Here is a 23737-nt window from a genome sequence, read left to right on the forward strand (position 1 = left end):
AAACGTAACTAGGACTTTACGACGAAACCTCCGTTACGACGAGCGTTTAACAAAGAAACGCGTATCGATGTTAATTCGTCGTAAAGCTCCTATTACGACGAATTTACAACGAATACCGCCCTCGTAAAAAATATGTTTTCTTGTAGTGAAATGGGGAACCCCATAAAATAAGGAAACCCATCAAAATGTTTTACACAAATATACACAAATCCGGCTCTAGTTGTACTGTTGTAGTTGCCATAACACGTACGGTTGATCTGGATTTATAGAACTAGGTAAATAATCAAAGTCATACAGAGATATCAATTGATGATTTTTTTTTTATATTCTATACCTTTTAAAGATGTGCAATAAGTCCAATGGTCAGTATCTTACTATCTTTTATTAATAGTCTTCCATGCATCACATTTTTGCAGTTTTAATTTTAATGATATGAAATTACTATACTATCGTTTTCCACCTCACATCTACGAATTTAACTAATCTAATATTCTGCCACGATTTGTATTCTTCACAGTTTCACGGTTTTATTAGTTATTTTGTAGATTTTATTTAGATATAGCAAATCTTTTACAGAAAAATTTGATTCTAAACTTGAAATTCTGATAACTGCAAGTTTTGGATCGTGCTAATTCGGTTTAAACAAATTAAACATAATTAAACATCAAATTTCTCATTTTCACCACTTCGTTTTTGGGTAAAAAAATCACCACCTTAATTTTTTTTGCTACGGTGACCTTTCAAATGCGTTTAATTGGGAGATTTCTTTGGCAGCCGGGTGCATTTGGAACATGATATGTGGCCGTTAGTAATAAAGCTAATCATGTTTTCAAATAAAAGAAAATAAACACACTACACATATACTTTGATAAAATATGAATATAGCGAATAAAGGTATGAAAGAAAAAAAAGTATACTCCCATATACATATACACACTACACATATATGTCTCGTGATGTAATCTTTTGGGTTTTTTTTGTGTGTGTGTGTGTGTGTGTAGATAGGATATGTCATATGTGGAACTAGCGTGAAACCCATCGTTGTACATTTGTGTTTGTTGTTTTATATATCCGTCACAAATATATATAAAAAACCAGGGGCGAAGCTACAGCCAGCACACTGGGTGCATGTGCACCCCCTATTTTTTCAATTTTGTTTATTTTGTAAGGTAAAATGGTAGAAAATATTAGATAAGATAGAAAACTCTCTTTATTGCACCCACTAATTTATTTTATACACTTGATGCACACAGTAAATTTTATGTCTAGATTCGCCCCTGTCAAAAACTATCTTCAAATCTAAAACAATTATGGGTCGAACGAAGTTTCATTATACTAATGATTTATTTGGGAAGTATAACAATGATAGTGTTTGTATATCGTAGGTATCTTAAGACAAAAGTTAATGTATGGTTTCTTTATAATCATCTATCATCATCGGCTCTAACCGGTAACCATTAAAATAAAAATAAAAATGAGTAAGAAAAAATAGATAGGAACAAAACAAAATGAATGAAAATAAATATTTATTACTTTTGTTCCATATCAATTTTGATAAGAAATGTTTTTGTTCTACAGTTCATTAAACGAATATTTATTACTCTTGCAGCTTGTCAATCTTGTTTTGAATCTCTTCCCTCAGAGCTTTACCATTTGTCCCCAACGGGTCTCCTCTACAAGCATCGACTCTTGCTGCTAAAGTAGACTTTCCGGCCAAGAGTTTGATAGCTTGCTTCCTAAGTCCAGGAGGAGTGCTTTGGAAGATCTCAGTCTGCTCCAGATAACCCACACGGGACTGCGAAGTCGCAGTAGAGAGATTCTTCCTCTTCTGACCTAGAACTTGAACGTTACAAGAAGGCATCTTAGCGAGCCCAGATAAACCTCCAGCAGTCGCCATGAGCTTAGCCGCAACAGAACTCCCCACAATGGCTGAGAGATTCGGTGCGATGCATCCCATCTTGGTTTCAACGAATCCAAGAATCTTCTTCAGCGCGGAATCAAGCTCAGTAGCTCGATCACACGCCTCAAGAGTCTTTTGCAGGACATTATCTGGGAGAGGCTTCCCCTTTGTGGTCGAAGCAGTGAGTAAAAAAGAGATGATGGTACTCGCTGAGAGACCTTTGAGAGGAACTAGGGTTAGATCCTTCTCGTCCCCTATCTGTTTCACGACGCTAGCGTACTCGATTGCGTGATGCACAAGCGACTCGAGCTCTGGAAACCTAAGTCTGTACTTGAAACGGATAAAGCCGTGGACGGTGACTATCTCGTTCTCTATATCGACTGAGAGCTGGTTGCAGTCCACGATTAGTTTGTATAGAGGATCGTCTTCTGACATAGTTAGATATGAATCCTTGCTGAGAGCGTCTTCCACTTTGTGGATTATGTCAGCGTATCTCTGAGTTTTCTGTAGCTTAGAAACGGTGTCGAGATCATCGTCAGACTTTAGGGTTTCAAAGTCTGACATGTCCATGGCGACTTCATAGTTTCCAGCGTTCTCTTCGAGTCCTGCTTCTTCATAGTCGGATAACTCGTCAATCTCTGCGAGGAAAGAATCTTCAAGTTCTGCCATATCTTATAGTTCGAGAGGAATAAGAGAAATCAAAAGGGCTTACCAAACGCACGCTTCTAAAAGCAATCTCTGATTATCGTTCGTTAATGATTTTATGTGTTGATCATGTTCTTCTTTTATAGCCGTCTCTGTGATTTCCTTTTTCTTGCGTGTTTCCTTTTTTTTTTTAATTTTACTTGATAAACAAGTCATTGGTTAGGTCTTTGATAAATAAAGTTTAATCGGTGAGGTGGCCCAAATATTTAATGGGCTTTATATTCGGCTATATTCTCTCTGAGCCCATTTGGTGGGTTGCGTAGTTAATTTGTTACGACGAACACAGTTATATTCGGCTATGTAGGAACAAAAGTACAAAACAGAAACAAAAGGTTGCTCCAAAAAAAACAAACAAACAAAAACCAAAAAGAATGAAAATGAATATTTATAACAAAAAATAATACGCAACAAATGTTCCTCAAAAATGGTGTAATTTTTAAGGAATGAATAGGAATTGATTATTCCCCTTAGTTCTCTATGTCATCATTTAGGCCCTAACAATTATGGAGCAATTTCAGTTACAAAAAAAAATTATGGAGCAAGTGCATAAACATTTACAAAATAAATCAATGTACTGCAGTATTTTTAATTTTTTTTTGTATTTGCTTTTAAAATATAAAATAATTTACACATAATTTGTATAAAGTAAATAAAAAAAACTCTTAAATGAATTAATTCTTTTATCATAATTAGACATATGATTTTAGATATAAAATTTCAGATCGGTTTTAATAATTTATTTTCGTATATTAGATTGCAATCATTATTCTCAGCTGATCAATAATTAATTTTTAATTGTGCTAAAATAAAATTTATTAAATTTGGAAGTGCTACTAAGGATAGAAAAGTTGGAAGTGCATGTTGATAAAGGCAGAATTGTGTAAGCTAAGAAAAGAATACTATAATCTTCTGAAAGTTTATTGACAATACAAAAAAATTCAATACATAAAATAATTTTTTAATAACTTTATATTTAGTATTTTATTAAGTTTGGAAAATATCTTAAAATAACATGATAAGTTCTTTATAATAACAGTTAAACTATTGATTAAAAGATGTATAATATAAATAGGTAAAAGTACTATTTTTTACAAAATTAAAAATATAATATAAATTAAAAACAACAAATTTTCCTAAAACATAATCTATTGTGAATTAGAAAAGTATATATCAATTATAATATTTATGTAAAAAAAATTAAGATTTTATTATTTGATTATATTATGTTATATTTTAAATATAGTCAATTCAAAATAATTTATTAACTAACCGTGTTTATTAAAATCGGCTATTATTTTATAGAGGTTTTGATGTGTATTTTATACGATTCATAATTATAATATGGAAATCTTGTACTATAAGTTTACAAATTTTAGTCCCTTTAATAAAAAGGGGACTTCAGGTTTTATCTCATTTTTGTACCATTTTTCATGTTTATCTATACTATATACTAGAGGAATATTATCACAAATACCTAAAGTATGATGTTTCATTAAAGATGTGAAAGACATTTTTGCTATTAATTTATAAATATAAATATTTATTTTATATTTTTCGAATTATACATTTCTAAGTTCGAACTTTTTATAATTTTATTTTTTTTATTTTTTCAATTTTTTTTTTTGAAACTCGATTTTTTTTTTAAAACTATTTCAAAATTTTCATTTAAACTTTTAAGTATTTATTTATTTTTTAAAATCTTAACCCCACCCTCTAAAACTCCACCTTCAAATTTAAACTCTAAGTGTAAATATTAGTTAATCCTAAACATATAATTGTCCATTTAACTTTGAAAATTAGTATTAAGAATGTGATAGTTTAATTATTATTTTTTTAAAAATAGTACACATGTTTAGAATTTTCACGTGCTTTTTAGTGGAAATACAATTTTTTGTCTTTCACTATTAGTGCGGGATAGTTTGAATTGAGAGCACACCTAACAAAAGATTTTGGTAATACTAATTCGGCACGACAATAATTAATAGACGAATGAACGTGTCTTGATAACTGAGATCCAGAGTAAATTTGTATCTTAAAATCCTTGTTCTAAAAATCGGCCACCTGGCTGCGGCCGTTTGGACGCTACGCGTCACTCTTCTGCCCCGATTTATGCCAAATCGGTTTAAAAAATTGGATATCTGATTTTCTCCGCTTAGACTGCCTAAATGACCGCCTAGCCGTCTAGGCGGCCGCCTAATCTATTTTTTTAATTATTTTTTATTTTTTTTTATTTTATTTTTAATAATATTTTTATTTATTAATTTGATCTAAAATTTTATAAATATCATTTATATTCATAATTTTGATGAAAATTACACGATATTAAATTTATATATTCTATTTGTGTGTTTTATACAATCTTAAACATGAAAATGTATTAATGTTATACACAATTAAAAATTAACATGTTTTATAACATAGTAAACAATCTAAAAATTCCGCCCCGCAATATTTCTGATTAATTCCCGATTTCTCTTTAGGCGCTAGGCCCAACCCGACCGTCTGACTAACGTGTAGCGCGTTCCCGAACAGTGCTTAAAACTGAACATTGTAGAGACTTGTACCAGCAGGCAGCAGTTAATAATTATAAAGTGGTGATCCAATTATAAAGTTAAGAGTAATGGGTGACAAAACATCATGGGTCTGCGATCTATGTAAAACTCTTTTCTTCATTGACTCCACAACAACAACACATTAGCATAAAACATATCTTTGATTTAATTGGCCATCATTGGTTTGTTGTACATTTTTTTTATCATTATTGCATATATTCTTTACCACTAAACTAGTACAAAAAAAACACTATTTATTAGAAATTAAAATATTTCTCTCGTATACTAACTGATCTTAAGTTTGTATTTTCAGACGAAATTTGTAGACGACTAAAAGACAATTATAAGGAACTTTTATCATGAAGTTTACATCCTCAAATGATTTTATTGCCAGATAACACTAGAGAAGAAGCAAATCGGGAAGGAACATACATAGAGGAGCGTTTGGGTGGGAGAAAATATGAATTTATTTTGGCGTTGGACATGGAAAAACTTGTGTAAACTTTAAATATATAGGACCTTGAATATTCTAACTGAAAATCAGAAAACAGAAAGTATATAAAACGATAATATAAATGTCTAAAACGTTTAGAAGATTGTTAAGGAAATAGACGATTTTATAGAGACGAGATTTGATCTATTTTTATAACTCAATAAATCATCCATAATATATGCATGATTTCTTTGTACTAGTTGTATTTCCTGGGCTTACTAATTATAAAACTAGATTTTTGCTGGAAGCTTTGTGTGCGATTAAGGGTGTGATCAATGGAGAGGAGATACATTTATTTATATGGGAAGGTAAGCTTAATCGACAAAATAAGAATATGTGAAAAAAAGAATATTTTTCCTAATTATCGCACCAATGGTAAACATAAATCTTTCGGTAATTATCTGGAATATTCTAAAATTAACTGGATGCAATCTAAACGCTTTAGAATTATCGAGAATTTTTAGACGCAATATGTTAAGTTTTATCTAAGAAATTATGCAAAGACACATGGTATGAATTTGCTCCAAAAAAATTGTTGGCTAAAGCCCACATTCACCAAGACCCAAGCCTAGTCGGTCCGGTGGTGGCATGTGTGTGTGTATGGTTTGCATAATGGCTCATCTCACTCTTTCTTTATAGTGTCCCCGCAAGATATTGAATCATGTTAAGGGAATGTCATATATCTGCTAAGATCTCTCTTATCGTAAGCAATGTGAGAATTTTTACTCTTGCATTTCATTTAAGTGAAAGACTTTTATTTAGAGCCTAGAAGACATTTCCACATTTCTTTTCACATTAAATCAACTTTTTACTCAGCCCAAAAAATTATAAATTTTTGCTTCCAATAATCCCTCACATGAATATAAATTACTCTAAACATACGCAGACTCAATAGAATATGCATACTCAATAGACTCTACTAAATAGACTTAACAACGAACAAGACAACAGACGAGAGTATGACGAAAACTGACTGCATCTGAAGTAGTAGCATCTTTCGGCCTTAAATCACTCATTATCCGTACTTGTATTTACTTTCCAGGAGATGAACATGATGTCTTGAACCACTAAAGTTTGTGTAGACCGAAAAAACAAATATAACCCAACTTCATCTTCTTGTAGAATTAAGTTTTTTATTGTGTTCGTTTTAACTTTGAAATTTCATGGTTTTTTATGAGTGAACTTGGAGAGTATAGCGTGAACATCATCTTCCTAGAACCGTTCCAATTTCACACTCATACCACTAGTATATGTCATATACACATAAAGTATCTTGTTATACTATACGTACATATATACCAAGGTTTATGGTTTTATCTCATTAAAAATCCATTGCTTTACCTTAAATATTTACATGAAACACTGTTTATCATAGTGAGATCTGAATTATTCTCGGTGCTTAAATCAAATTATGATTGACTTAGTTATCCTTTTGAAATGACATTTTGGGATCTCCAATCACATTGGTTGGGTTTCCACTTAGTCACATGCAAGAAATCGATTCCCTTTGATGATTTCAATACTTGATCTCTTGATAAAGTTTTGGTAGACATGTCTGTGAGGTTGTCAGCTGACTTCTCTCATGGTTTTATGTCATTGTGTAATATGGCGTGATTTACCATTATAAAAATATTAAGTATTTTCCTGCACCATGTGCAGCAATATAAACTTAAAATTTTAAATTATATTTAAAAATATTTGTGATTAGTATTTTAGATTTTATAATTTTCTACAATATTTTAATATTAATTTTGATTTAATTAAACATAAAAAAATATTTTAATTTTATATTTAAGAATAAATATGTATATATTTAAAATTATAGTCTTAGATAAATTTTTATCTATTTCTTTTGGTTAAAATATATTAAACCAGCTTGTATAAAATTAAGAAAAACTTAATATAAAAATTGTACAATTATCAAAAGTAAAACTAAATAGTATTTTTGAAATTTGTGGATATCAAAAGGATACTATAGGATTAAAAATTTATAATTTTTCAAAAAACTGCATAAAATTTTGAAGAAATTTTTCATAATAAAAATTATATAATTAAAAATAAAATTAAATTATATTTCAAAATTTATCAAATATTGTTATATTTATATTATTATATTATTAAATATTATATTTGAATATATTTACTTTAATGATAATGTATGATTAATTTGCATATTCTTAGAAAGTTTATCAAAAATATAAATAAACATTAAATGTAATTGTTCATGTCACATTTGGGAACAAACCTTGTCATCAGTTTTAGTATGTCATGTCACATTTACTTAGTGAAAAAAATTGTAGAGATGATACATAAGCAAAGTGTGTGAAATCACATTGCAAATAATGTATAGGGGATTTTGTGCATGATCTATAGGCGACTGACTATCGCAGTGTATGAGTAGAGAGAGTTGGGACTGGTTATTCCCACAATAAAATATTTTCCAAGAAATTAAGAAGTCATTATGCTTTTTCTGGTGCTTTGTCTAAAGTTATGAACTTAGATTCGATAGTTAATCTGGCCAATAAAGTTTGTTTGAAAAATTTCCATGATATTAATGCACCTCGAAGCGTAACAACATACCCACTTGTGGATTTTGACTTCTTTGAGTCTGCTGTTCAGTTTGTATCAATGTATCCTTCCAAGAGTAATTGGTTATTTACCGTAGTACAGTCCATAACTTTTTAATATATCGCAAATAATTTAAAACCCCTTTAGAGTTTTCCAGTGTGTGTGATGTGGAATACTTGTGTACTGACTTAGTACGTTGATTTCATACGCTAGATCGGGTCTTGTATACTTGGTTAAGTACATAAGACTTCTAATTAACCGTGCATACTCCACTTGTGACACTGTCTCCCCTACGTTCATGGTCAAGTGAGTTGAGAGTCTACATGAGTTTTTGAAGCTCCACTTGAGTAAGTCTTAAACCTCTCGAGTATCTTTTCAGCATACGATAGTGAGATAAATTTTTCCTGCCAGGAGTCCTTGTATCTTAATGCCAAGAATAACATATGCAAGACCTATGTCTTTTATGTCGAACTGACTATTGAAGATGTTTATGGTTTGTTGGATGACATCTTTGTTGCCACCGATGATGAGCATGCCATCCCCGTACAATCACATTAGAAAATATACCATTGGGAGTACATTTGAAGTAAACGCATTTATCACATTCGTTGATGCGAAAACATTTTGACATCATCACACGGTTAAAATTTTCATGCCATTAATTTGGAGTTTTCTTCAGCCCATAGAACGACTTCGTGAGCCTACAAATTTTATGTTTTTTACCCAAAATCACGAAACCTTCAATTTTTTATGTATATCACTTCTTCTAAATCTTTGTTCAAAAAGGAAAATTTAACATACATTTGATGAATTTCCAAGTCTTTTAATGTTGCAATCCCAATCAACAATCGGATTGCATTTATTCTCGTCACTGGAGAATAAATGTCAAAAAAATCTAGACCTTCTTTTTGTCTGAATTCTTGAACCAAAAGTTTGACCTTGTACTTATCGGTTGAGCTGCCAGTTTTTAACTTGGTTTTTAAAAACCATCTATTCCCCAAAGCTTTAAACCCTTCAGGTACATCAACTATCTCTTGGGTATAATTTACGCATTATTGAACAAAATTCACTATCGACTAAATCCAGTATTGACTTCAAATTATCCTTTGTTTTACCTTGAACATTAAGGATCGTGTTCATGAGATTGTCAAAAAAGTTCTTCTCAATATGCATGACATCTAAATTATGCCTTAGCAGATGATCCTCCCAGTATGGCAGATCCCATAAAATACTTTTTTTGTGCCAATTATGTAGATCTCCAACAGCATCTACCGGAAAATGCTCATGTCCACCGACGTCTGGCGTCCTTTCTACACCAAAATCTCTTAGTTGTGTCTTCAAATCTTTCCCACAAATTTCCGGAGGTGGACTGTCAAACACCCTCTTTGTTCTTCGTAAACAAATTCCTACTCCTACGATATGGATGATCAGGTGGTAGGAATCTCCTGTGACAGTCAAACCAACACGTTTTCCTTCCGTGTTTTAGTTGGAAAGCATCAGTGTTATCTTGACAATATGGACATGATAGCCTTCCATGCGTTGTTCATCCAGATAACATACCATATGCTGGAAAATCACTTATTGTCCACATTAGTACTGCCCGCATTTGAAATTTTTCTTTACACGAAACATCGTATGTTTCAGCACCTTGAGCCCATAGTTGTTGCAACTCACACATCAAGTGATCTCTTAGGATGCTCTGGTCCGGGAACGAGAATCGAGAGAAACAAAAACTCTCGTCGCAAGCACAAGTTTGGGGGTAGGTTGTATGGTGTAAGAATGACTGGACATAGAGAATATTGTCTTCCACTCTTGCCAAACGGGCTGAAACCATCAGTACATGCACCAAGGTAGACATTTCTTCTCTCATACGCAAAGTCGGGATACTTTGATTGGAAATGCTTCCACGCTTTTGCATCTGAAGGATGTCTGATCTCACCATCTGTTGAATGCTCCGCATGCCATCTCATTGGTTGCGCTGTGCGTTCAGACAGATACAACCTTTGCAACCTTTCCGTCAAAGGCAAATACAACATCCTTTTATATGGCACTGGAACTCTTCCACTCGTATCTTTATAACGAGGCTTTCCACAAAATTTGCATGTAACCCGCTGTTCATCCGCCCTCCAATAAATCATGCAGTTGTCGCTGCATACATCTATTACCTGATACGATAAACCAAGACCAGCTACGAGTTTCTGAACCTCGTAGTATGAACCAGGAGCTACATTATCCTCGGGTAGAATACCTTTTACAAAATCAGCAATCGTATCCACACAGTCTTCAGCCAAATTATAATCTGTTTTAATGCCCATCAATCTTGTAGCAGATGATAAAGCTGAATGACCATCTCTACAACCTTCGTACAATGGTTGCTTTCCAGCATCCAACATATCATAAAATCTCCTAGCTTGTGCATTGGGTAAATTTTCCCCTCTAAAATGATCATTTACCATCTGCTCAGTACCTACACCATAATCTACATCCGTTCTAATTGGTTCTTCTAATCTAACTGATGGCTGAGGTTCACTAGTACTACCATGTTCATAATCAGTTTCCCCATGATGATACCAAATTTTGTAACTTCGTGTAAACCCACTCAAATATAGATGAGTCCAAACATCCCACTCTTTAATAACCTTTCTATTTTTACAATTAGAGCAAGGACATCTTAACATACATGTTTTTGCTTCCGATTGTCGGTGAACTAACCCCATGAATTCGGTTATACCTCGTTGGTATTCTTCCGTAAGCAATCTCGTGTTCGGATCCAAATGAGGTCGATCGATCCAAGAACGAAAATAATTTGAAGAAGACATGTTTTTTATGAATCAAATTCGTGTGTAAAGAGAGTAAGAAGGAGGATGAAGATATGGAGTGAATGAAGAGGAAGAGGGGTGCTTGTATTTATAGTTGAAATCCTACCGACAGACCGAGGAAATTCCGACAGAATACCGACGGAAATGGCTAGTTCGTCGGAATTTCCTCGGAATTTTTAAAATCCTCCAATGGCTCTCCAACGGCTCTCTAACGGCTATAATATATCATCGGAATTCATCGGTTTTTTCCGAGGAATACATTTTTCCTCGGTATTCCCTAAGAATATTCCGACGGATTGATATTTCCTCGGAATTCCGTCGGTATATTCCGAGAAAATTCCGAGGAAACTAAATTTTGTGTTTCCTTGGAATATCCTCGGAAATTCCTCGGGATATTCCGAGGATTTCATTTTCCGTCGAAATGTCCGTCAGAATACTGATGTTTTCTTGTAGTGTAGACATGACTTTTGTGAAAGATCTCAGTTAATTCTCAACGATAAATACCATCATGTAATCTTCATTGTAAGAATTTCCTTACGAGCACCCTTTCTTCGTCTAGGTTGGTCTTTAATATTTTGTGCTTCAGTTACAGAAGTTCCAGAAGTACTTGTGTCATCAACATAGGTAATTACATTTCTTTCTTCACAAGTGCATTAGAATATTGCTTATCCTTACAATAAAATATGTCTTTAATGAACAACACATTCTTTGAATTCGTGATCGTATTGACATGGATGTCTGGTATAATCCGATTTAGGTACTACAAACCGATAAGAACTCTTGTTATGTGCATAACCAATGAATCAATAATCCGCGGTTTAAGGTCCAATCGTGACCTTTTCAGGAGATGGCACTGCAAATTTTGCAAAGAACCCCACACTTTGTGGTACTTGAACGAAAGTACATTACTTTCCAAAGTTTATATGGTGTTTTGCGAGTTACCTTATAAGGTATTTTTTTGAAGACATAGTTTGTGGTGATTAGTGCTCCCCACCCCCACGGATTCCCCACAGATTTGGGCTTGACCATACTCTTTCAACGTTGCACTCATCATTTATTTCAGAGTTTGATTCATTCTTTCCGAAACTCCGTTTTATTCTAGTGAATAGGAAACATGTAGATAATGTAGCTTAATTGACAAAACACATTAAAAGGTCCTTCATATTCACATCTTCACTTTTAACTATTTTGATAGTATTTTCCAGTTGTTTTTCGACTTCAAATTTGTACTCTTTGAATTTGTTCAAGACTTTTCCTTTACTACGTAAGAAGTAGACATATCAATATCTTGTGCAATCATCTATGAAAATCACAAAGAACTTTCACCACCTCTTATTTGTAAATATTGCAACTTACACAAATATATGTGTATAAAGCCTAGAGGTTATGTTGTTTATTCAACATGAGGTAATGTTGTTTTCATGAGTTTTGTTTGGACACAAACTTCACATTTGTCTTTGCTAATTTTGGACTTTGGGATCATGTTCATATTTCTTGCTCAGACTTATAATTCGCATAACCTAAACGTTCATGCAAAATATTTAAGAATCTGCGACATAAGAAATTTGATTCTTATTCATTGAAACTTTGGAATCATAGAGATCATTTTCCTAAGGACTATCATTACAAAAAAATTTGACTAGTCTGTTTTTAACAAAAAAAATTCCTATAAACACCCCTCTTTCTGAAGATCAGCTAGTTGGATTCGAAGTTGATTCTAAAACTGTACTTACTCATGAGAGATCGGGAGATTAGATTCTTTCTTTGGTATGGAACATGTTTCTCTTAGTGAGAGTCACCTCCATGCTTGAAGTCTTCTTCAACACAAATTTTCTAGTACCTTTTAATGGATTGGATATATTTCTTATCTTCACTTAATCATCAGTTTACACTTTTGATAGGTACTGAAAATCTCTTTGCACATACATGTGTAATGGCATATGTGTCATACCAAAATTCTTTAGGGTCATCTTCAACCATGTTGGCCTCTCTGACAACATCACACATACCAGCTTCAGTTACGTTTGCCTAATTTTTCTCCATATCTTTCCACGATATTTTGAGGATATATTTCATATCTTGTCACAATAGCTACATTTTCCAGCGATATGTTGTTTGTGAAAGGTTGTACTTGTTTCTTGAAGCTCTTGGGAGCTTGCTGAGAAAACTTATTCAACCCAGATTTTTGAATCTTGCATTTCCTTTACCATTATTCTTTTACTCAGCAATATTAGCGTCATGAGTATAAACTCGACCTTCTTTATCACATTTTAATGACTGATTTTGAAGCCTAGGAATCAGATTGCCAACTTGAAGGTCTTCTTTTTGTAAGCAAGATAATTTTTGAAGTCTTCCCAAATATGAGGAAACTTCCCAATGAATCAATTCATTGTTAATCAACCATCACAAATTTTAGAAATTTTACTGTGAAGAAGTTCCAAAGCCGACACTGAAAGATTTGTATTTCTTTTCCAAATCATCCTACAGATCTTGTAGTTTCAACCTCACGGTAACCACTGAACAGTTGGTCTTCCAAACGATTCTGAATGTATTTTTTTGCATAAGAAGTCGCCATATTTCCATGTAACAATGCTAACAAGAGTCATTGGATCCATGTTGTCTGCGGATAACACTAATTTGACGTCAGTAAGATACTAGCCAAATTCATAGTAGTCGGAAATATTACTTTCACTAATTGAAGTTCGTACCATTGAAGAATGCACTGAATGTTTTGGAATAAACTATGTCAGAAAAAAATCTAGAGTAATCAGTTTTTGGGATATACATCATTTCAATCGGCATTATTGGCAAAACAGATATTGCGGCTCTTGGAAAATCCAGAAACTTTTTTTTGCTAAAGTAATCAAAGAAGATATTTGTTTTAAGAAAAAATATCTTGTAGATCATGTTTGTTTTATTCACCATTGTATGGATAGCGAAGTTTAGTTTCCGATCGCTCTTTGGTTAACAAAGAATTAATAAAAAAAGGTTGGAACTGTAGCTCTGTTTCTGTTTGGAATAGTTCATAGATGCCAGCCTTCCTCTTGAGACCATCTCCAAAATTTTATTCTACTCTCACTACAGGGTATAAACTAGTTGATTGACCCACATATAAAGATGTGGATTTCACAACTCATTCAAAATACGTTTGTATATCCAGATGCATTTATTATACAAAGTTTACCCATTATTAGATTTGCCCTCTCAAACTCATTTAAAAGACATTTTACTTTTTGAAACACAAGATGACATTTCACAAATCTGAAAAATATACAGTAAAATTGGGTTATAGTCTTACCGAGTGGCATGCGGTAAGGGAGGGTAGGGTCTGCGGTAGTAAAAACGGGACATAAACCGCGTGGCGGCTCTAGGAAAGGGAAACGTCTTGTTTCCTCGTTCCTAAGTACCAAACAACACGCAGTTTCTGTTTTCTCTTTCACCACACGCCCGCCTGTCTCCTCGTTCCATTAAAAGCTCCCTGACTATCCCAAAGCAGAGCATTAAGCGATCTTCTTCCTCCTCTGGTTTCGTATCTAATCGTAAGTTTTCATTTTACTCCAAAGGGCTTGCGTTGATCTCAGTGTCATCGTCCTAGGAATAATCAATTAAACATTTTGAGCCTAACCTAGATCTAGATTGGGAATCGAATTCGATAGAAAACCCTAATTTGAAAATCAGTTCTTGAGCAAGTTTGGTTTTTTTTTTCAATTGCAGTGATTTGGGGGAACGAGATGGGATTCATAATGGAGTTTGCGGAGAATCTGGTGCTGAGGTTGATGGAGGATCCGGAGGTGAGAGACAGGAAAGCGAGGGAGCACATATATGAGATGCACGAGAGGTGCAAGAAGATCAAGGAGATGTGGGCTTTGCCTATTCGTCCTTATGGTTTCTGGACTTTTGAGCGTCACAACGCTCAGCTTCGTTGGGATCCTCAGATCAGTCAGGTTGCTGGTCGTAGGGACCCTTACGATGATCTCCTCAAGGACCACCCTTCTTCTTCAAACTGATCGAACAGTGGTGAGTTATCTTATGGTTACTATATGCAGCTTTTGAATATGCTTTTCTCTAGTGTGTGACTCATAGCTGCATTTGAGTCTTGTGATTAGATGAATTGCCAAGAATAGATTAGTGTTGGCACTTTTGTTTCGGCTTTGTGGTCTAAGCTATATAGATATATTTGGTGGTTGGGCTTAGTCATTGTGTATATTTTATGTTCAGTACTGTATCCTTGGTTCATCCGCTTAGTGGCGTGGAGTGTTGTGTATTGTTCATGTGTGGTGTTTTTACATCTGTCCTTAGCATATGTGCTTGGAATCTGCAGTCTTTCTTCATACATATCTAAGTTTCAGCTTCATTTTCAAGCATGACTAGCTGTTGTTTGCAAAAGGACCTCAATTTTGATCTGTTTGTTTTGTCTGTTTCAGAACGAAGATGTGTTATGATGCTGTCTGGATGGATGCGTATGTCTCCCTTTGTTTCTTTTTTGTTCTTCAGGTGCCTGGAAGCTTGGTACAAACTCGAATAATAACTCTTGAAGACTTGTATTCAAATGAGAGATTGTTTCTTAGTAAAGCTGTTTTGATTCTCTATTTCCATATTTGATATGAATATACTTTTCTGAAATGCGACAACTTTCCAATATTCTTAAAGTTTTGTTGCTCAATATTATTACCTTCTTTGTTACATAGATAGAAAATACACACATCAACCAACAACAAATGAAACACTACAAGACCAAGTTCTGTGATCAAAGAAGAACAAGAAAGAGCCTAACATCATTTACACAAGTTACCAAACCCAACAAACCAGGCTCACAAATGTTTCAATCAGTGTCCGAATCAGAAGATGATTTGTTCCCATCAGTAGCAGTGGTAGTATCTCCTTTCTTTTGCGCTGCATCTTGTTCCTTTTCATAAGCCTTGACAATGTCATCAACAGGAACCAAAGGAAGATAACCAACCACAGGGTAACCCATCTTGGTCATGTTAGTCACCAAATCGTTGTACATACCAGACAAGTTTGCAGCCAGTGGCAAAGCTTTGTTTCCCACTGCATGAATAGGTTTGTACTGGTTGAGTTTAGCCCAGACTTTAACCGAGTTAGTCACAACCAAGTACTTGTACTCAGTTGCAGCATAGTTAAAGGCAGCTTTAGGACCACCAGTACGAGCCTCTTTCACAAAGCTTTGAGCCTTCTCTGTAGTCGCCTGGATCAGTACATGTGCTTGGCTTACTACTTGCTTAGCCAGTGGAGGAGCATGCTTATCAAACTTGTTCGAAACTTCACCAACCTAGAAAGCAAAAAAAGTAAGGACTCAGCCAAAACTAGGTCATCAGATCTACCAATCAAGAACATGGAAGAAGATTTGAAACTAGGGTTTACCTTGTGATCAAGAAAGAGGAGAAGAGTATCTGGAACATCTTTGAATTTGTTGAAGACGGGGGTGACGACGGTGGTGACGGCTCCTTCCACCTTTCCCACCGCCGGTTTAAGAGGACCAGAGTTTTGTTTGGCGTAGTCGTATAGGTTTGAGAGGCTAACAAGAACATGGATCGCTGCAACTCTCACGAACCCTAGGTGGTTAAGCCCTAGCTCCTTGCTGTTTTTCTCTGTTTCCATCTACACACCAAAGAAACAACTCAACAGCTCTTTACCTAGTTTTCTTTTGCTGTGTGCTGAGAGCTCTTTAGATTTGGTTCAGAAGTCTCTTGCCGGTCACTACTAGTGGTCTCTCTCTATATTGTGTTAAAGCAGTAAAGTATCTTTCACATCAGGTCGAGGATTGGTTGTAAAACGAAAGGGATGGACTTAGTGCACGTGATCTAACGGTTGAGAATAAATCTGGTGAGGTTGGGCCTGGAAAGAGAATCATTTTCTTGAGTTTCGTGTCGTGTCTAGATGCTTCGCTGTGGGTTCCGCGTGACGTAAATATTCAAGGAGATACCGACAAGGACACGTGTATACTTCCGACTGCATGAATGATTGTGTAAAATTCTTTTAAGGTTTTACGTTTGGATTGGTAGTGGTTAACGAATTAAATTCTTGAAAAAGAAAAATAGTTCTACTTCAATAGTACTAATTTACTACTCATTTTTGAAGTAGTCGGTGCATTAGAAAAGTCCATGATAGCTTGCAAATATATCATCTTCCCAAAAGCCAGAAGATATATATATATATATTAATATACTTGGATAATAAGCATGTCACATTAGTATGGATGGTGTAGTAAGAACATCAAATTCTGTAGCGTAGTGGTTCATGGATAATTGTATAATTATTTTGTTTCATGCTTTAGGCGTCCAACCATATATGGCGGGTAGACTACCAAAAAAGTATATATGGCCGGTAGCTACAAAATGACATAACCCCTAAGCAATAAAGCAAGTGATCTTTGATGCTGTACTTCTCACCACAAATGCCACAAAGATATAATACTTAAAAGCACGAAAATAGCTAGGAAACTGAAGTTAAAAAGCTCAAAAATAAGTAATGAAGTGAGTGTGTCAGGAGAGGATATGGGAATACGCTGTTCCAGTATTGTAGAATTATGGATTATGCACTTCCGGTGCGTTTGATAATTTTTTTTTTTTGTCAGCGACTTAAACAGATTCATATAGAATTTGCAAATCGAACTGGTAGCTCCGCATCCATATTGACAACAAACGACGGTTGCTTTCTTGCACTGCGTGCTAAACTGACTGCCTTTGAATTCTGCGTCCGTGGTATAATGAGCTATGAGCTGTTGAAACGTCTCTTCAAAATTTGATGTATTCCAAATAATTGACAAGGTTGGCCATTTCTTCTGGTTCCGAAACCTTTTTTACCAACTGAGAACAAACCGTTGCAAAAGTAACAGAAAACTGTCTAAGATTCGCGTATATTCTATTGCCCAAATAAGAGCCTTTATCTCCGAGTACAGTGGCGGCTGGCTCGCTCTTGCATTTCTCGCTCCCATTAAACCTTCAAAACCTTCCAAAGTACTATACGACTCTTGTTCCGAATATATTTCCTGATTTTTCATGATCCATCCGTAAAGACCATTTGTAACTTAAACAACATTAATGAATCGAGGTGAAGATTCTTATGTGACTTAATAAATTTCTTGATTTTTCATGATCCATCAGTAAAACACCATTTGTGATTTAAACAACATTATTGACTCGAAACCTTCCCGAATAGACGGTACTCTTGCTTCTCTTAAACAACATTAATGTTACCAACTCAATAATTCGTATCTCGTGGTTGTGGTCTAGTGAATTGAGGTGAGGATTCATATGTGACTTAATTAATTTCGAATGCTTGTACATGATAAGTATATTCAGATTACAACAATTCATATCAAACTTGTTCACTCATCTCGCATGTCGGATACTCCTAAGAAGATAGACCTCTTTGTGTTTCCTTCCTTGAAATCTAATGAGTGACAAATCAAGAACTTGATAGGTATAAGACTAAGAGAGAAGAGAGAAGGAGGGCATATCTTCGATCCTGAAAACATCATCCATCATCAGCTCTCTCTCCAGCTGCGCCCTCGTACATCTCAACACATCCTACACCATCCATCCATCCATCTCATCATCACCATCACAAGGATATTATTGTATACATCATAATGAAAACACAACTCACGTTGAATTCCATGTAGGTGGCGTTCCTGTCTAGCCATTGTTTGTCCATCACCGCAAAGGCCACGCAATAAAGCAAATCAAAAGCCCATTCGTTTTCTACATTTTTCAAAAACTTAGTAAAAAATCAAGCAACCAAAGAGCCATGTAAGAAAACTTGTCTGATATATATGTTTCCATGTTTTTACCTGATAGCATTTGTAAGAATACTGACCGTACGAATGTCCTAGGCTTTGCTGCATATGTAGTTGAGTAAGCAACACGTTTTGTTTGACAATCTAAGGCAAAACATTTAATTGAAAGTAAGTGAGTGGATACTCACAGGCTTCTAGGTCGAGCATTTGCATGATCATGAAGGTAATGTTGACACCAGCTACAGCAAATGGATATTCCCAAGCCGCTCTTTTGCCTCCCTGTTTCTTCAACAGACTCTGAAACGAAGTCTACACACCAATGGAACCAAGAAATTACATAAAGAGTGTTATGAATGTTCTGTAAGTAGAAAGGTGATGAGAGTTAAGTTTACCGGGAATGTCTTGGCAAAGAAGAGAAGATTCTCCAGTGATATGAATCCACCTCCTCTGATAACAAACAAACGTAAGCACTATTTTTGGCATGATATATGTTACTCGAGAGAGCCTAACCTAAAATCAGTGGATGGATCTTTTCCTTGCCATCCCATATCTTTCCACTGATCTGAGATTAAAGCCTCGAGCTTTTTCTCGGGATACGTTGCTGACCACAATGCTCTCAGTGCATCCTGATGGTCAGGCCGCGACGCATCGAAGCAATTATTCATTCTCTTTGTCAGCCTCTTTAGTCTCTCTTCCTGAAAAGAGAAAACACATTCATATGGTTTCATTAATAGCCAATCATCGTAGCTGTTATTTTCCTATTAGTGTTATACCTGCAATGGTGTCAAGTTAGAGCAGATGCGCTCGTAAGCTCTCTTGCGGTAGAAGCACACACATGTTAGCCTCTTCTTGATTCTCAAACTCGGCGTGCCAGTGCCACCACAACTCGCATCCTCTGCATCTGCATTACTCAGCCCTACACAATATAAACAAGATCACATCGAGAACACAAAGCTAGCCTAAGGAAGGTTCTTTTTACCGCTATGTTGTTGATAAATTTACGTTCTTCTAACCAAATTGGGCTTGAGAATTACATGAAAGCATCCAATACTAAGTAGTACTAACTATAGAACTAAAAGTAGTAGCTTCCATTAGAACTGAAGCTTCAAAACAGACTTGTTTAAGTCATATCAAGATGAGGGGCCCAAGAGTTCGATTAATAAATAAATTTCGGTTTATGTATATAGGAAACCAAACAGAAACCTAGCCATGGGTTCTGTTTGGTATGGTCGACTGTTGCCAAACAATAAGAAAAATTATAGTCTTCTCATTCCTAAAAAATCGATTTTTATAGTATTCACACAAATTAAAAATATAATAAATATTCCAAATATTTTTTTTATTTAATTTTATTATATTTTTTCAACAGCTATCATACAATAATATTTAATTCAAACAAATATCTTCAATTGATGTATTTAAAATTCTACGTCCGTTTTTGTATTTGATACAACATTTAGATGCATCTAGATGAAAGACACAATTTATATTATTAATAATGAAATAATTATAATATTGGATAAATATATAAAAGTTATATATGTTACAAAATAAAACACAAATTTGCGATTTCGGCGAAAAAATATTGATTTTGCCATTTTGTATAAAATCTTAGTTCTCCCTCATAATTGATTTTGCCATTTTGAATAAAATCTTAGTTCTTGGCAGTTTTGGCGGGAAAATTTGATTTTTCAATTTTGGTGGAAATTTTTAATTTTATGATTATGACAGAAAAAATCAGTTTTGTAGTTTTGGCGAAAAAACTCTATTTTATTGTTTTGGTGGAAAAACTCAAATTTGCAGTTTTGGTTGGAAATATCAGTTTTGTAGTTTTGACGAAAAAACTCGATTTTCGGTTTTGACAGGAAAACTTGATTTTTTTTTAAACTCGATTTTTCAGTTTAACAAGAAAATTCAACTTTGCTATATAGCAATTATAATACTAATCTAATTAAACCCTATGTTTGTATTAAGAGTATATAAATCTTTTGACGTGAGATGCAAATTTTGCTCCAAACTCTACACATTTTTGCATCTCAAATATTTAAATATTTTAGATATTATAGATTTTGCATCTGAATGTCTGTATTGTCTAGATACAAAAACGAACAAGAACTAAATCTAAAAAATCTATTTTTCGAAAACTGAGGAAATGTAAAAGATGTACAACAAAGCTAAAGATTTTTATAATTTCTGTTCAGTTTGGGTCCAATTTGGTTTATTTACATTCAGTTTAATTTTGGATCAACGTTTTGTCATGGTTTCTGGTTCGGTATAGATTGGTTAATCAAGATTGGACATTCCAAGATCTCATTATGGTGACAAGTTACCTAACAATAGACCTATAGACTATAATAATTCTTGACGCCATATGGAAACATTATGACTACCCTAACCACTAGCCATCTACTTCAGTTTATAGAAACTTGTCAACATATGCCCTAGAGGCTGATTTAGATATATGGGGGACCAAAAGCACAAGACTAAATATATTTTATATCTTTTTTTCTATAAACTTTATATTCTAGAAATCTATATTATTAAAAGAGAAGTATCCATTTGAAAATGTTTTTATTTCACTAATTAAACTCTCTATTTTTTTACTTGTCTTTTTCAGTTGCATTTATGAAATATCCTAAAACGAATAAAACTGCCTAATTTATTACTTGTCTTTTCAGTTACATTAATGAAATATGCTTAAATGAATTTAAACTTCCTATTTTATTGTTTGTCTTTTTCGGTTACCTTAATAAAATATCCTTAAATAAATTTGGACATAATGTAATTTAATCAACCAAAAAAACTCATGAGTTATCCTTATGTGCATAATTTTAATAATGGAGATTTTTAAAAACGTGCATCATTAAAATGTTACCTAAAACATGCAGCAGTAATATATAACATGCATCAATAAAACAAGAATTTGACTCACACAATTGTATGAATATTATTTTCAGTTGATCAAATTTTAAAATAATTATTTATTCAAAAAATATTTAAGAATGACTATGTTTTTAAAAATTATACGATATTATTTGCTCATAACTCATTTGTCATTTGCTAAATTGTTAGAAAGAAAATTTTAGCATAACATAACTCAGTTGTCATTCGTTAAATTTATGATTTTTATTTATATTTTTCATTATTTAATTATAATATTTTCATTTTATATTCGAAAGATAAATGGATTTTCTTTCAAACCATATTTTTGAAATTTGTATTTTTTTAAAAAAATAATCAATTTAAATTGTTATTATCATTGAATATAATTATTTTTGACATAATTTAAGTTTTCATTTACATCAAAACTTATCATATTTTAGGATAATTTTAATTTAAAATATAATTTTCATATTTTTCAAACAAATTCTAAAAATATTTTTTAAATATTTTGTTATAATTTTTTAAAAAATATTGAGTTGTATTTCAAATAAAAAGGTAAATATATTAAAAATATTCTAATTAAAATATGTAAAATTTAATATAGTTTTAAAGAAATGATCAAAATAAAAAAAAATACACATAAAAAAATCATGATTTTTGTTAACGGGGTGGATCATTATTTATATGATATCGCACACGAAAGAAAATTTCTGTTTTTACAATTATCTAATTAACTCTATATACTCATTTTTTATATGATATCAGACATTCGTAAAAAATTAGATAGTTTAAGATGCAAAAAAAATATTTACTTAATGAATATAATATGAACGAATATTACAAATATATTATTTAATAAAATAAATAATTAAAAATTGAAAATTCATATCAGCGCGCGGGTCTAGTTAGAATTAATCCAAGAGTGTCAAATTATTTACCAACGAGCACAGATCTACTTGAAGTTTGACTCACGTGGCAGACCGATTGAATCATTCACGGATCTCCCAAACCCGCCCGATTAAACTAAACCGGTAAAATCCTATGAACGACCGATGCGAATTATTCACTGGGGGACCCACAGAGGGACCCAATCTTTTAGATTATGATTCAGACACGAAATGAAGCCGATGCTCCTTCTAACCCGGACACCTAATAATTGTGCCAAGAAGAGTCCTAAAACATCACATATTATTGTATACTTTTTACAACATATTCTGTATATATAATATCATTATAGTATTTGAAACCATATAATAAAAAATATAAAATACTATTTTTTTTGTAGATGTGTTTTTTTGGTTTATCACTATTCACACACGTTATTGAGTCGCCGGTCAAATATACTGTAGATAAGCACATACTCTGCTACAGTTTACCAGCTTTGAGTGAATGAAACACCACTGACGACAGTTAAATTATACCCACATACTCTGCTACAGTTTACCAGCTTTGAGTGAACGAAACAGCACTGACAACAGTTAAATTATACCCACACTTAGCGCAATGTGCAACATTCGGACATTTACAACTAAACTAAACTCACTTTGATAGAAAATGGAGATTTTAATTAAGAAAGAATGATTGGATGGTGAAAGTAGAAAATTTCAATTTGGTTTCCGTTTCTAAAGAACCAGAAAGAAAAATAAATCTTTGGCATCACATGGATCTAACAAGGAGAATAAATATAAATGAACAAAGATCAAATACGGATATTCCACTAATATAATCGGTGTTACCAACTACAGAAAAGTAAATGTACAGGCGAGAGGAGAAAACGTACCGGCCGAGGAGGCAGAGACGTCAGAATGGGCGGAGGCGGAGGAGGGTGGTGAAAGATGACGTGTTCCGACGCATGAGATTCTGACAACTCGCATCTCGTTTTGAGATATTCTTCTCCAGTCTCCAGATTTCTGTTTGTATTTTTGGGCGGAGAGAACGTGCCTGTTACTACTTACTAACTACTACTCTGTTGCTCCTCGTCAGCTTCGGCGACTGTGAGTTATTTATAAAGATAGCGAATGACGCATATGCCCCCTTCACAGGATCTAAAGATATATA

At 33.6% G+C, this 23737-nt stretch overlaps 3 protein-coding genes and 1 pseudogene across 4 annotated transcripts; 1 reads left to right on the forward strand and 3 right to left on the reverse strand.

Annotated features, from left to right (window-relative positions):
- Positions 1 to 456: 456 nt before the first annotated feature.
- On the reverse strand, positions 457 to 7268 carry LOC106375154 (U4/U6 small nuclear ribonucleoprotein Prp31 homolog). The gene has a single exon (XM_048747798.1). The coding sequence runs from the start codon at positions 2567 to 2569 to the stop codon at positions 1598 to 1600; it is 972 nt and encodes a 323-aa protein (XP_048603755.1). The 5' UTR covers positions 2570 to 7268; the 3' UTR covers positions 457 to 1597.
- A 7202-nt stretch (positions 7269 to 14470) lies between these two features.
- LOC106372950 lies at positions 14471 to 15113 on the forward strand (annotated as a pseudogene).
- Positions 15114 to 15676: 563 nt separating this feature from the next.
- On the reverse strand, positions 15677 to 16842 carry LOC106375631 (REF/SRPP-like protein At1g67360). The gene is made up of 2 exons (XM_013815589.2): positions 16420 to 16842; positions 15677 to 16327 (listed from the first exon to the last, which is right to left on the reverse strand). Exons 1-2 carry the CDS (start codon positions 16654 to 16656, stop codon positions 15860 to 15862), a joined length of 705 nt encoding a protein of 234 aa, XP_013671043.1. The 5' UTR covers positions 16657 to 16842; the 3' UTR covers positions 15677 to 15859.
- Positions 16843 to 18294: 1452 nt separating this feature from the next.
- Positions 18295 to 23733, reverse strand: LOC106375632 (ELMO domain-containing protein A). 2 transcript variants are annotated; one of them, XM_048747800.1, is made up of 8 exons: positions 23460 to 23733; positions 19570 to 19697; positions 19307 to 19491; positions 19189 to 19243; positions 18985 to 19105; positions 18851 to 18898; positions 18667 to 18761; positions 18295 to 18587 (listed from the first exon to the last, which is right to left on the reverse strand). In XM_048747800.1, exons 1-8 carry the CDS (start codon positions 23551 to 23553, stop codon positions 18489 to 18491), a joined length of 825 nt encoding a protein of 274 aa, XP_048603757.1. In that variant the 5' UTR covers positions 23554 to 23733; the 3' UTR covers positions 18295 to 18488. The 2 variants fall into 2 exon arrangements, with proteins under 2 accessions (XP_048603757.1, XP_048603756.1); XM_048747799.1 differs by having other exon boundaries at positions 19570 to 19712; positions 23460 to 23716.
- Positions 23734 to 23737: the final 4 nt, after the last annotated feature.

Source organism: Brassica napus, chromosome C2 (assembly GCF_020379485.1).
Source record: "Brassica napus cultivar Da-Ae chromosome C2, Da-Ae, whole genome shotgun sequence".
Classification (NCBI taxonomy): Eukaryota; Viridiplantae; Streptophyta; class Magnoliopsida; order Brassicales; family Brassicaceae; genus Brassica; species Brassica napus.

Bases quoted from the DNA above. Each gene is read 5' to 3' on its own strand.
- LOC106375154 (XM_048747798.1), bottom strand. From the start codon at position 2,569: ATGGCAGAACTTGAAGATTCTTTCCTCGCAGAGATTGACGAGTTATCC.
- LOC106375631 (XM_013815589.2), bottom strand. From the start codon at position 16,656: ATGGAAACAGAGAAAAACAGCAAGGAGCTAGGGCTTAACCACCTAGGG. The intron at 16,328-16,419 runs GTAAACCCTAGT...TTTGCTTTCTAG, and splicing joins TCCTCTTTCTTGATCACAAG to GTTGGTGAAGTTTCGAACAA.
- LOC106375632 (XM_048747799.1), bottom strand. From the start codon at position 23,553: ATGCGAGTTGTCAGAATCTCATGCGTCGGAACACGTCATCTTTCACCA. The intron at 19,106-19,188 runs GTAAACTTAACT...ATTGGTGTGTAG, and splicing joins TCTTTGCCAAGACATTCCCG to ACTTCGTTTCAGAGTCTGTT. The intron at 18,588-18,666 runs GTGAGTTGTGTT...TGGATGGTGTAG, and splicing joins CCACCTACATGGAATTCAAC to GATGTGTTGAGATGTACGAG.